At 38.0% G+C, this 12,590-nt stretch overlaps 1 protein-coding gene across 4 annotated transcripts in view; it reads left to right on the top strand.

Moving 5' to 3' along the window:
- The first annotated feature begins 632 nt into the window (after positions 1–632).
- Positions 633–12,590, top strand: part of PTAR1 (protein prenyltransferase alpha subunit repeat containing 1) — a 49,511-nt gene continuing 37,553 nt past the window's right edge. For 3 of the 4 annotated variants that reach the window (XM_015117787.3, XM_015117786.3, XM_077965078.1), the window contains exons 1-2: positions 633–737; positions 9,569–9,738. In XM_015117787.3, coding sequence (XP_014973273.1) covers positions 652–737; positions 9,569–9,738 — 256 coding nt within the window. In that variant the 5' untranslated portion in view covers positions 633–651. 4 annotated transcript variants of the gene reach the window in all.

The following is a 12,590-nucleotide window of genomic DNA, read 5'->3' as shown; positions in this document are numbered from 1 at the left end:
TCTTCCTTTAATAAATTTAAGAATTTTAATTAATGTTTTTAAAAAGGGCTGCTTTCAGGTTCAGAGACCAAAATTGGCACAGTTAGAAAGGAGGTCACCAATGCGGTCAAATAGGGACTCGCTCCGCCGCAACGCCTCTGGACCTCTTCATCTCTCTGGCTGGGAAAATAAAGCGGACAAGCTCTGAAAAACGCCCAGGACTAGACTAACTGTTAAGAGGCCCTGCACCCTCAGTTGAACATTCCTTCAAGAGTGCCCGCGGACCTGGCCAGGGGTGTTCAGGCAGGTGTCTGACTCTCGTGGAGTGTGTCTTGAGGTTCCCTTTCTCCTCGGTCCCGAGTGGCCTAAAAATTAAAATAAGAAAATCGGCGGCCTGAGAGAACTTTGCAAACACACGTGCAGCATCTTCTCTGACGCTTTGAAAGTCCGTTACTCGCGCGGAGGCGAACCCCTCCACTCACTGGGAGGCCACCAGCTCTACCTAACGCCACGCCCAGGCCGCCGACAGGCTGACCCGGAAGTGCTCGGCGGCGGCTGCGGCGACGGGGGCGCGGCCTAGCCGGCGCACCCGCGCGCGCGCTCTCCGCGGAACTCCTGCTGGCGGCCAGGCTCACGCGGAGGCGCGCCCGAACAGTCGCGGCCGCCGCCAACATGGCCGAGACCAGCGAGGAAGTGGCGGTGCTGGTGCAGCGGGTAGTGAAGGACATCACTAACGCCTTCAGGAGGAACCCGCACATGTGAGTCGCGCGCCTCCGCCACCTCCGAGGGTCGTCGGGAGCGGGCGGGGGCGGGGCCAAGCGTCCACCCGACCTCGGGCGGCGGGCTGACCACGGGTCCTGGCCCACGCGCCCTTCTAGGGAGGAGGCAGAGCCGCGTCGGGCGCCGCTGGCCGGGCTTTCCGCTACCGGGACGCGCTGGCGGACGAGTCCCTAGAAGTGACCTCGAAAAATCGAAACGGAACGACTTTCTCTCTCCCTTCCCACCTTTTCATAGGAGTTCACGAAACTCCAAAGACTTCCCCCGTAGGTCCACATCCTTCCTCTGTTTAAGGTACACGGGCGCACGCAACAATGTGGGTCTGTGCATACCTTGTAAACACAACTCTTGAGATTCATCCCGGTCATTGGCAAGGGGGTAACCGATCGTCTTAGTCTTAATGAGCCCTAAACCCCTCAGTTTACTAACTAAAGGTGGTTTGAGGCTGCTTTTGACTTTCGCCTTACTTGCCACAAAATTGTAAATTGACTCCGATAAAACATTGTGTTTTGAAGGTGAACGGAGCATTCTCAAGAGAAGCTTCTGTGGGCGCGGTGTGGAGTCTGGGATGATGCAAATGAAACCTCGATACTTTTTAGCATAAGCGGATTCATAGTTACAAGGAGCATGTTAACTCATTTTTATCCCAGCACTGCTGCCCTCTTTAACGGGACACTGCAGAACTGACACATGTATCTCTTCCGCTTTACTTGAAGTACTCTTGGAAGATACCACAAGAGTCTACTTTTTGTAACACTTTGCTTTTGTGTAACAAGTGAAAAGAAAACTATTAGAGAGAGAGATCTCCATTATACAAAGGTGTAGGGAAGAAGCAACAGTGTACCTCCTTTCCCATACCTCTTCCTCCTCAAAGAAAAGAAACATGGCATTCAGTTCTGCATTCTTTTCACTTTAGTTGTTTTTGGAGTTTATTTTTACTTTTATTCTTTAGACTGGAACTCAATTTTTTTTTTTTTTAAGTATTCTAACAGGTTCAGCTTTTCTGCCTAAAAAAGTTGCCAAACTTGTATCTTACCAAAGTGTTCTTTTCCTCCAAGGAGATGATTGTAAAAGAGTTAAGAAGCTCTCGGATGTTTGCTCCCTTGTGGCACAGAATTGGAGACGTGCAACTGTGCCACATTAAAAACAAAACACTGCTGGCCTCAAAACACACCTGCCACCTCTGACAGCATCCACTTCCCTCCCCCTTATGACTGCTGCCTTTTTCAAAATGAGAGTGTTTGGAATGATTTCCTGGCAGTATCCATAGTGGTTGCTGAGCCTTCTAAAGAATGCTTTGATGCCTTGCTGTATATCAGTCTTTCGATTTCTTTTTGAGAATGGGAGCCTTAGTGCAAGTAAGAGACAACCTCAAAAAAAAAAAAAAAAAAAAAAAAGTTGGACAAATCAAGAGTGTATTTTCTCATCACTGGTATTATTTTTCTAGAAGAAATTACAGCAGAGATTAGAAGTCTAATAAAAAATATCGTAATCATCTTATGTTCTCTTCTTTGAGGTAGACTAAAAGAGCATCATTATATTTGAAGAAACCAAGATTGAATGTTCATTGGCTTGGCAGTTTAACAGTGCAGTTTGGAACACGTCCCAGTTCTTGTGGATCACATTTACGGAAACTCTTAAAGGACTTTAATGCCCCTCCCTAATCCTTTTTCTACTGTGAAACCTCATCAATATATTCTCAATGTATAATTTATTAGTAATAAGGGTTTGGCTCATTCGAGATTTAAAACTTTGAGATAAGTTGGATATTCGGAATAATGAAATGATTTGTAATATGGATCTTAAACATTTGAATAGCTTACCTCACTGTTTAATACTAGTCATCAGCTATATTTGAGTACATATTCCCCACAGTAAAACTATTTTCAATAATATTACTATGCATCTTTTTAAGTGCTTTATAATTTGGGTTTTTGAAAATTGCCTGCACTTTCTTCCCTTAATTTAGCCCATTTACTCCCAAAATAAAGAGGCTGTGTTTCTTTTCTTTTTTAAAAAAAAGCATTGTTTATCTGTGACATTTGTATCTAACTTTACTGTATCTAATTACACATTCAGTATTATAAAAGTTTCCTTCTCCAAACTTAAGGTCGGTTGTAATTTTATTAGCCAACATCTACTTCATTAAATACACTGTTTGTTTATGTAGAAATATTTAGCCAGAAGGAGTTGAGGATGCAGTGGTGAGATATGGGTGTTGTTACTGTATGATGTGAATAGGTACCTTCTCAGCCTCAGTGTCCTCTTGATCTTGTGAGGCTGATGAGAACACAGGAAAATCACCTCACACAGTGGTACTTAGTTGCCACTCAATAAATATTAGACCTTCCCTGAATCTCTGTTCCTCACCAAAAATATATTGGCCAAATAATTGGTGAATATGAAGCACTTTATAAACTGGATAATACTATATAAATGCTGTTTTTATGGTTGACTCTTAGATAATCATATCGGATTCTCTAAAACGGTAAACTTGACCTAGGGATAGTCTTTAACTTAGTGTATGGACCCTGTGCTAGTGTAGAAGACAACAGTTTACAATGTAAATAGTCATGTTAAAATTATCTTATTCAGCAAGTTACTGTTTTTTCTATTAAATATTGAACTCTCCCTGTTTATGAGGTGTTGTGGGTACCATCTTTACTATGTGAAACAAGTTTAAAATACAGTTCTTGAACCCAAGGCACTAACAGAAATTTATGTAATGGTGGAAATTTTCTATGTTTGTGCTGTTCCCTATGGTAGCCACTAGCCATGGTAGCTATTGAGCAATTGAAATGTCCCTAATATGGACAGGAACCAAATTTTAAATTTTATGTAATTTAAATTGATTTGTATGTAGTGGCTCCATGTGCCCAGTGACTACTGTGATGTGTAGTGCAGGTGTAGATGAGACCTAAGACCAACTGCATGAATAGTAAATTAACACTCCAAAGTAGTTTATAATAAAAGCTGGATAGCAGCATGGTGAGCAAGTGCTATAGGAGTCTAATAGAAGTGGAGAGGAGGCTGGTTATGTCTGGGATAGGGCTCTAAGTGGAAATGGGTTTTAAGCCGAATATTAAAGTCTGGGTAGGATTTGTAGTCTCAGCGGGAGCCAGAGACCTCCATAGGGAACAGTGAATTGACTTAAGCAAACTGTGACTGAGAAGGTACAGTAGGGCCAGATTATGGAAATCCTTGACTCTCATTTAATTTCTTTCATTCCATTTATACATTCTGCAAAAGATTACAGAATCATTGTGTCTGTTTGACAGGCACAATGCTGGTCTCTGGGTATACAGGGTTCAAAGCTGGGTGGCTTAATGAACAAACCAGACATGGTCCCTGTCCTAATGGGATGTTAAGCAGTCAACATACAGATTATGAAAAGAGTCAGAAAAAGTAAGAAGGGTACTTAGATTAACAACATGGAGGCCTAATTTAGAGTATGAGGTCAAGATAGTTCTTTCTGAGGCAATAGCATTTAAACTGAATGAGACATGAGGGGTGAAGAAAAGCTGGCTCATGGATGCACACTTCTAAGGCAATGGGTAGGCACCAGTGAACATTATTTAATAAAGAATAATGAAAGGCAGTTTTAGATTGTCTGCAAGGTGAACTGAAGAATAGAAAGCCAGAGTCTACTGGGCTTCTTGTATCTGATTTTTATTTATTTAAATAATAGTGTAGTATAGTGTAAAAATTTGAGTTTAGAGTGTGACAGTCTAAGCTGTCAAACTGGATTTGAATCTTTGCTTGTCATTTATTAACTGAGTAGACAGACAAGACTCTTCATCTGTAAAATGGGATCAGAATTCCTACTTTATGAGATTATTGTGCAGAATAAAATAGTATATGTAAAACCTAACCGTGCATGGCAAATAACAAACAATAAACAGTAGTAATTTGTGTAGCTTTTTCTAAATAAGGTCAGTAATACAATTTCAGTGAAACATTAAGTTGATAATCTTTGGAATTAATGAGAAAGCCGATAAGGTTTCTGAAGTATCTAAATCACCAGGAGAATTTTAATTATCAATATGCAAGGGTCAGTTCATTTAGATGTTTTACTAGCTTTCCTTTTTGGTCATGCTGGAAAGAATTCCATTTCTTTTGGGGGGTGGGAGCAGAACAAAACCAAAATAACTACTGTTTAGATTTAAAATGTTTTTACCATTTCCTGAATCCTTGGACTGTTTTCTGTTTGGTTGCTCCACATTACAGGATTCAGTTTTAGTATTTGGGTACCATCCATCTCTCCCAGAAGGTAAGCCGGTTGATACAACTTTTGTGGATAAGTGGCTGTATTCTAGTTGGTGGTGTTTCTGAGAAGTATAGATAGGACAAGCTATCTAAACATGAGGAACAAAGTCAGTATCAGTGTTACATGAACTGTGAACATCATCTGGAAGCCAGTGAATGGATCCCGGTTGTGATGTGAGGCACTCAGAGAGATGTATCATAGTGTGATCTTAAGTAAATGTGCTGGTTTATTCCACATTGCTCTGCCTTTGGAGCAGCCTGTGATGAAGGTAACCTAAAAAGTGAGTACCATTAGAACTTGATTGCCGTCCCAAACCATTATATCTTTAAAAATCCTACGATCTTCTTAGTTATGCAGGTAATCGAATACCTTGTTAAATACTAGGAATATAAATGGCCAGAAACCTCACAATGTAAAAGAGTGAAATTTATTGGTAGTGAAAGAGTGCAAACATTGCTCTCATAAGACTATTTTGTAAAGAAATAACTAGAGATATGTTTGATATTTATAGCACATTCATTGCAACCATTAAAAATATCAAAATTGATTATGTGGGAAAATATTTAATGCGGATTGCTCAGTTTTTCCCTAAAAGATTATAGAATATGTTCAATATGATCCCAGTTTTTGAAAATACTTAGGAAAAAAGGATGTATACCCAGCTGGGCACAGTGACTCACACCTGTAATCCTGACACTTTGGGAAGCTGAGGTGGGAGGATCACTTGAGGCCAGGAGTTTGAGACCAGCCTGGTTAACATAGTGGGTCTCTCTCTCTCTCTCTCTCTCTCTCCATATATATGTATATATATATAAACTTCTTGAGCCCAGGAGTTGGAGGCTGCAGTGAGTGAGGATTGTACCACGTCACTCCAGCCTGGACGACAGAGCAAGATCCTGTCTCAAAAAAAAAAAAAAGATATATACCCAAACATGTTAATAGCTAAAGAGGGATTGCAAGTGACTTTTAGTTTTTGTTTTTGTTTTTCCTGAGTTTTCCCAGTGTTTCTTGAGTATAGAATTAGAACTTAAATTTACAGAAAAATAGAAGGAATTGATCTAAATCCTGTTTTGCTCTTCGTTCTAGTTTCGTGGGTTTAGGCTAAGAATTAGGAGGCCCCGATTCTTAACTTAGCCACTAGCAATATGACCTTAGGTAATCCTCATAAACCTCACTGGACCTCAGTTTCCTCATCAGATTAAATGACAGAGAAATGCAGTCCCTTCCAACTTTAAAATGATTCTGGAAGGAATCCTATTCGAATTTGGCTAGAAAAAAGTGGACTGTGACTTATGGGATGAGACACAGAAGTCTGAAGTCAAACACACTATTATTTGGAAGCTTACTGACCTATCTGTCTTTACAAAGTACATGTAATGTGTTTTAGGAAGCAACATAACACTGTATCTTAGGGTCACATAACTTGACAAAGGCTTAAATTCTTTGCCTCGGCTTTCCATTATCTATTAACCAACACACTCTACTGGTGGACTAAAGGCTCTTAAATGGATTAATGGTACTGTATTTCATCTTTGCCTAGCATTTTGTAGTTTGCCACTTTCTTCACGTGACATTATTTGGTTTCCATAACAGGCAGGGAACATACTATTCCTGTATTTCAGATGAGGGTACTGATGGCAAGTGACTTGCCAAATTCTCATTGCTTGTCAGTAGATAGCATGGAAACTAACTAGAACTCTGGACTTCCAATCAAGTATATTTGTCTTTACACCCTACTACCTCTTTTCGTGTGTTTTCCCCCTAGTGCTCTACATTATCTGTTAAGACTGTTTTTATTCTCCTTACATGAAAATAGCTGCTAAGTTTCTCAGTCATAAAATTTGAAAGCTGGGTGAAATCTAGCCCATTTTCCTTACTGGAGATATAATACAATTCTACCATTTTACAGATGAGGAAACTGAAGTCTATAGAAGCCAAAATGACATGATATTGATATGTATGTATATGTGTGTATGTGTATATATACCTATTTCCATCCAGGACTTGGACACATGCTGTTTTCAGTATACTTTATTAGGAGAAAATCAGAGATAATGTTTTTTTAGAGGGTCAAGAAGTGAAAACTATTAATTTGAATATTATCACTAAAGTACAAGGATAATCAGCTTTTCAGGAAGCAGTTATTGGGTACCTGCTATATCCAAGCCATTCTTATTTTATAAAGTATTTCTTGAAAGAACAGACAGTCAAAGCAGTGTGTTTTTTTATTGTGCCAGATGGCTCTTTTCTGTAGTTTAGATACCAAATTATTACTTGGGCATTTTAATCCTAGTTTAATTAGTGAGCAAGATAGGTTTTTATATTGTGAATTAAAGTTAAAAAAAATCCCCCCAAAAAACAAACCATACCTGGAAACAGGATTCTTTTATTCTTGTTACTATAACATTTATATTGTTGAATCTTGCAGTTCTTTGAAGTGTTGTAAGTAGATTATTATATCTCAGAGAACAGAATTTCCTGAAATAATCACATTGAGTTTATTTACTTATTTACTTATTTATTTTTACTTTATTTTTTAATATTCTTCATGTAGTAAAACACAAACATCAGAAAATACCAGAGATTCAGTCATATATTAGTCAAATATAGCCAGATATGGCTAGGGGTCATAATAATGAATTAGATAGATTTCAGGATACCACCAAATAGAGATGCAAAAATATATTTTGAAATACTGGGCATTGACCTCACGTACTCTTTCAGCTTTGTCCATATTCTTCCTATAGGACTTTGTTTATATTATTGGAGTGGTAAAGTGGTAACATTTTATTATGGATATTGACACAGCTCCCCAGCAAGACTTTAGCTCTTTGAAGTCTGAGACCACTTTGCTTTATTCTTTTTGAATTTTAAAACCTAACAAAGTACCCAGTACATTGTAGTTAATCAGAAAACTTATGATAGTATTGATATAGTATATCAAAACACTTTTGAGTCAACTGAGCCAATTGTAAGGATAAAAACCCATAGATCGCACAGCCTTCTTGAGAGTTAAATTAGCTTGAAAGAATTGTTAGTGTCTTGCAACCCCTAAGATATCCTTTTTATTGGTAAATCCCTGTGTCACTAATGAAGTGATCAGTAGAAAGTAGATTACCTCTAAGCTATCCAGTTTAGTTTCCAGGAGGGGTTTGATTTTAAATCCACAGCCTCCTACCAATTTGTGATAGTGGCCGAACAAAAAGACAGGGTGTTTCTCCTACTTTGTAGTTGAACCAGTTTCCCTCTTTTTAGGTCTATCAAACCACTGTGGTTTTGGTAAGGGGATGCCAGGGACATAATACATAATATCACACACAAATTCCGAAAACCAGTTCATCATTCTGCTTTTTAAAGACATGTTTAAAATATCTATATAGACACTGTAAAAACATTTATTTCAACTACTCTAATTGTTAAAAAGTTTCTCGTTATTCATTAATTAAACAGAGGACATTCTGATTGAGAAAGGATCCTTTGTGTAGGCAAGAATTATAACTTCCTTTAGAGTTGAAAGGCATGTGAGTGTGTTTTGCACACATTTTTTATGTTTGCTGGTTCATTTACTAAGTAAGTCAAATGCCCCACATGTTGTTTATTAAATCTCTGCCTTTAATGCAGATTTTCAGCTTAAGTTGAAGTGGATTGAGGGATATAGATGCTACCACAAATGAAAATGATTGAATTCTGAAATGTATTTTGTGTTTTAACATTTGGGTGATTTTTTAATTCAGGAAAGTATAAAGAAGAAAAAATGGCCCAAAATCTCACTGATAAAATAACTTTTTTTGATTCTTTGTTTCTGGTCCATATGCATTTATTAGCAAGCAAGCATAAACACATTTGTTAACATTAAAAAAATAGAAATACATACAAGTTATTAGATAATTGAAACTGTATAAAAATAAAATCCTTCCTTAACACCTTTCTCTCTCCAAAAATGTCTTGTTATCCTTCCAAGAAAATTTTTAATGCATTTATATATCTTCTAAAGAAATTATACAAAAGAATTTGTGCTGTACACTGTGTTCAGCATTTTGCTTTTTTGTTTTTCTTTTAATATATCTTGGCAACTTTTTTAATATCAGCATATGCAGATCTACCTTATTGTTTTTTAATGGCTTGATTATGTGGATGGGCCATATTTATTTTACTAGTCTTGTATTGATAAACATTTAGATTGTTTCTAGTTTTGTTGCAACATTGCAGTGAACATCTGATTCATGTATTTTGGTATGGGATAATTTCTGAGCAATTGAATTGCTGGATCAAAGGTATGTTCATTCAAAATTTTGAAAGACTTTTTTTTTTAAGTTACCATCCAAAGGCAAGACCAGTTTTCACTCCTGTCTACAGAGAGTACAGCATACTCGTTTTCCCATACCCTTGCCACTATTAACATCTACCAATCCCAGTAAGTGAGCTAAATAATATTTTCAAGGAAGGGGGAAATATGTGGGGTTTTTAAAATACTCTGAAATTAGAAAAATGTTGAAAAGGTTAGTATTCTTATTTTTAATTCTTTTTTATGTTTTACATATTAAGAGATGAAATTGGCCTGATCCCATGTCCTGAAGCTAGGTATAACCGGAGTCCTATAGTCCTGGTTGAAAACAAACTGGGTGTGGAGAGCTGGTGTGTCAAGTTCCTTTTACCATATGTCCACAACAAGCTCCTTTTGTACAGAACAAGAAAGCAATGGCTGAACAGAGACGGTAAGTATGAATCATATTTTCTTCTTTTAGTTTTTAAAAGTGACACGGAATATACTAGGAAGAGCCCTTGTCTGATCAATGCCAATCCAGGTTGGCATTCCTGGATTCTAGTTCTGGCTCTTCTGTTCACTGTCTCGGTGGGTGCTAACCTTTCTGTCAAGTGAGTAGTTTGGACTCACCTGTACAAATTTTACAACCACAGTGATTATATGGAAGCCCTCAAGCAGAATTTCAGGGCACCTCCTGTAACAAGAGCAGTTCAGATTTTATCTGTTTATTTATTGGGGTCATTTGTAAGATTTAATTTGAAGGAAAATAATCTGAATGTCACTGAAGAAGACTCTAGTCCCTACAGGCTCAGTCTCTGGTTTCTAAACCTTTAGTATTTTATAGGCAGCAAAACTCATTTCCATAGCAGTCCAGATGAGATAATGTAGGCATGATGGGATGGTAGTGGTATTGTGAACCAGCCCAGTGATTTATGGATGCGCCATTCCGCTGCAAATTCCAACTGAGCTCTGGCCCTTTGTGTACTGTTCTTGTGCTGAAATGAGCAAAACAAAACTATCCAGCATTTGCTTCTTCCATTTCTCTCAGACAGTTTTTTTTTTTTTTTACTGCATCAGACAATCCCTAATCATTCCATCTGGTCTCTTTTCTTGGTGTTCTGCCATATTTAGCCTCCATGTGTACAAATTCTGTTTATCGTTGTATGCCCACCTCAGGTCTCACTTTTTGGGAGAAGACTCATTTAACACCACATCCTTTACTGTTTTTGTAAAGCTTCTTCCCCTTCCCTCGTCCGACAGTACCTTCAAAAGCGCTCAGTATGCCTGGAGGCTGATTTTGAATAAGAACTTTGTTTCCTTGAGAATTTTAGTTGCCAGTTTGGTAGCCATTACCAAGGGTCTACTTATGCCAGATGGTGTCCTGAGTACTGTGGGGGATAAAAAGATGAATAAATACATGGTCGCTTTATTCAAGAAGCTAACAGTTGAGTGACAAACAATCTCTTTGGGAGTGAGAGATGTAGAGAAGAGTGTTGCCTATTGTATGACATACTGATTTCCTTGAATTTCTCTCACACTATCTGTAACATACTGTCATTAATTGGTTAATAACACTTTTCCCTTTTTAGACCATAGAAAAAGACTCTGAAGGTTTAATGAGCAGTGGTTTCTATTTTCTGTGTGACTGTTTCACTCAATCCTTTGTTATATATTTTCTTATTAGAAGGCCGTGCCTAAGTTTAGTCATAGCCCAAATTTATGGCATAAACTTTTAAGGCATGGGTTTAGGGATAAACTTAAAGGTAAGCAAGTTTATCTGTTGTTAGACCCTCTTTAATTCTGCATTCCATCACCGTGCTGTAGTTTTCAATGACACTGAGGTAAAAAGTAACACCATATGGTGCCATCAAGTTATTTTTTGTCAAAGCCGTATTGTTTATGTTCTGGTGCACAGAAATGTGTAATCGAACCAATGTATAACTAACTTTAGTTGGGGGATAGAATGATTATCTTATAGAAAAGAAACTGAATTTTAAAAAGTGAGAGGCTATAGTTGCCCATTTATGTATGCTAGCTCAACCTACCCTCTTTCTGTGGTCTTCCAAGTCCTCTTCATTTCTCTTGTTTTTGTCTTTCTGGACGCTGTATTGCAGGCTTTGCTGTGTCTTCTTACCACGTAGTTTTAATAGGCTCAAGAGGAACCTTGCAGAAGATCAAATGGTTAAGCTCACTCACACAAATAGCTGGCATCTAAACTTTGAATTCAGATGCAACTGTGCATGTGTACGAAAGCAGCTTTTGATTTGATCCTAGCCTGTGTCCTCATGGAAGCAGTTTTTGATTTCACTATTTTGAGGGGGATGGATAGTATGGTATCACATACTACTCAGGTTATATATTGTATTATCAGTAAATATAAGGAAGTGAATTTTGGGTTTGACAGAAAAATATATCTGAAAATGCTGAAAATAAAAGAGTATTCTGCCAGACTTATGAACTGAAGCAATTAGAGCACAGAGGTGAATCTTGCTAAGAAAAACATGTCAAAAATGTTAGGAAAAACCAATTATTTCATTAAAATGCTACACCTTTAAAACTGTTATAGAGAATATACATATAAGAAGGCCCAAGTGAAGAAAGCTGACAATTTCAGTAACAGTTTTTGAATGTCTGTCTGTGTGATCAATCATGCCAGAATCCTAGGCATCTACCTAAAAATGTATTCTGCAAATGAAGGTGACCTTTACTCCTGGGATACACTTTTTTCTTCCTAACCAAACTGAATTCTTGTTTTCATTAACCTGCTGAATTCCTTAGATGTTTAAGAATTATCCCTGTTTAGTTAGTTAGAGATTGACTTTTGTTTGTTTGTTTTTTAAGTCTGCGATAGTAATACCCACATTCAGTTTGGGAGAGGACTGATTCTGTAATTCTGATGTTTGAGAAATCCATAACAGAAATAAGAAGCAGGAGGGAAGACCACAGCATTGGAGTTCTTTCTGGACAGAGCTCTCTGGTGCAACTCTTCAGATGTGCCTCCTGCCATCTTTTCTTGCTCCTCTCTCTTTTCCACAGCCCTCACTTAGTCTGTATCTGAGCTCTCTCTTTAAAAGCTATCTTTTGCGCTCCATTTCTTTGGCTGACCAGGCCTTCGTTATTTCTCATCCAGACAAATTTTATTACCTCATAACCGGTCTACCCAATTTCCAGGCTCTTTTGTGACCCATGTCCATCATGCCAGTAGCCAGTCATTTCAGACATGCTTGAACAGCGTTTCTTAAAAACAGTTTGACTGACGCTTTTCTGGAATACATTATATGCTCATCGTATTTCATGATACAC

This window comes from Macaca mulatta, chromosome 15, assembly GCF_049350105.2.
Source record: "Macaca mulatta isolate MMU2019108-1 chromosome 15, T2T-MMU8v2.0, whole genome shotgun sequence".
Lineage (NCBI taxonomy): Eukaryota > Metazoa > Chordata > Mammalia > Primates > Cercopithecidae > Macaca > Macaca mulatta.
This window is presented reverse-complemented; position numbering and strand designations above follow the sequence as displayed.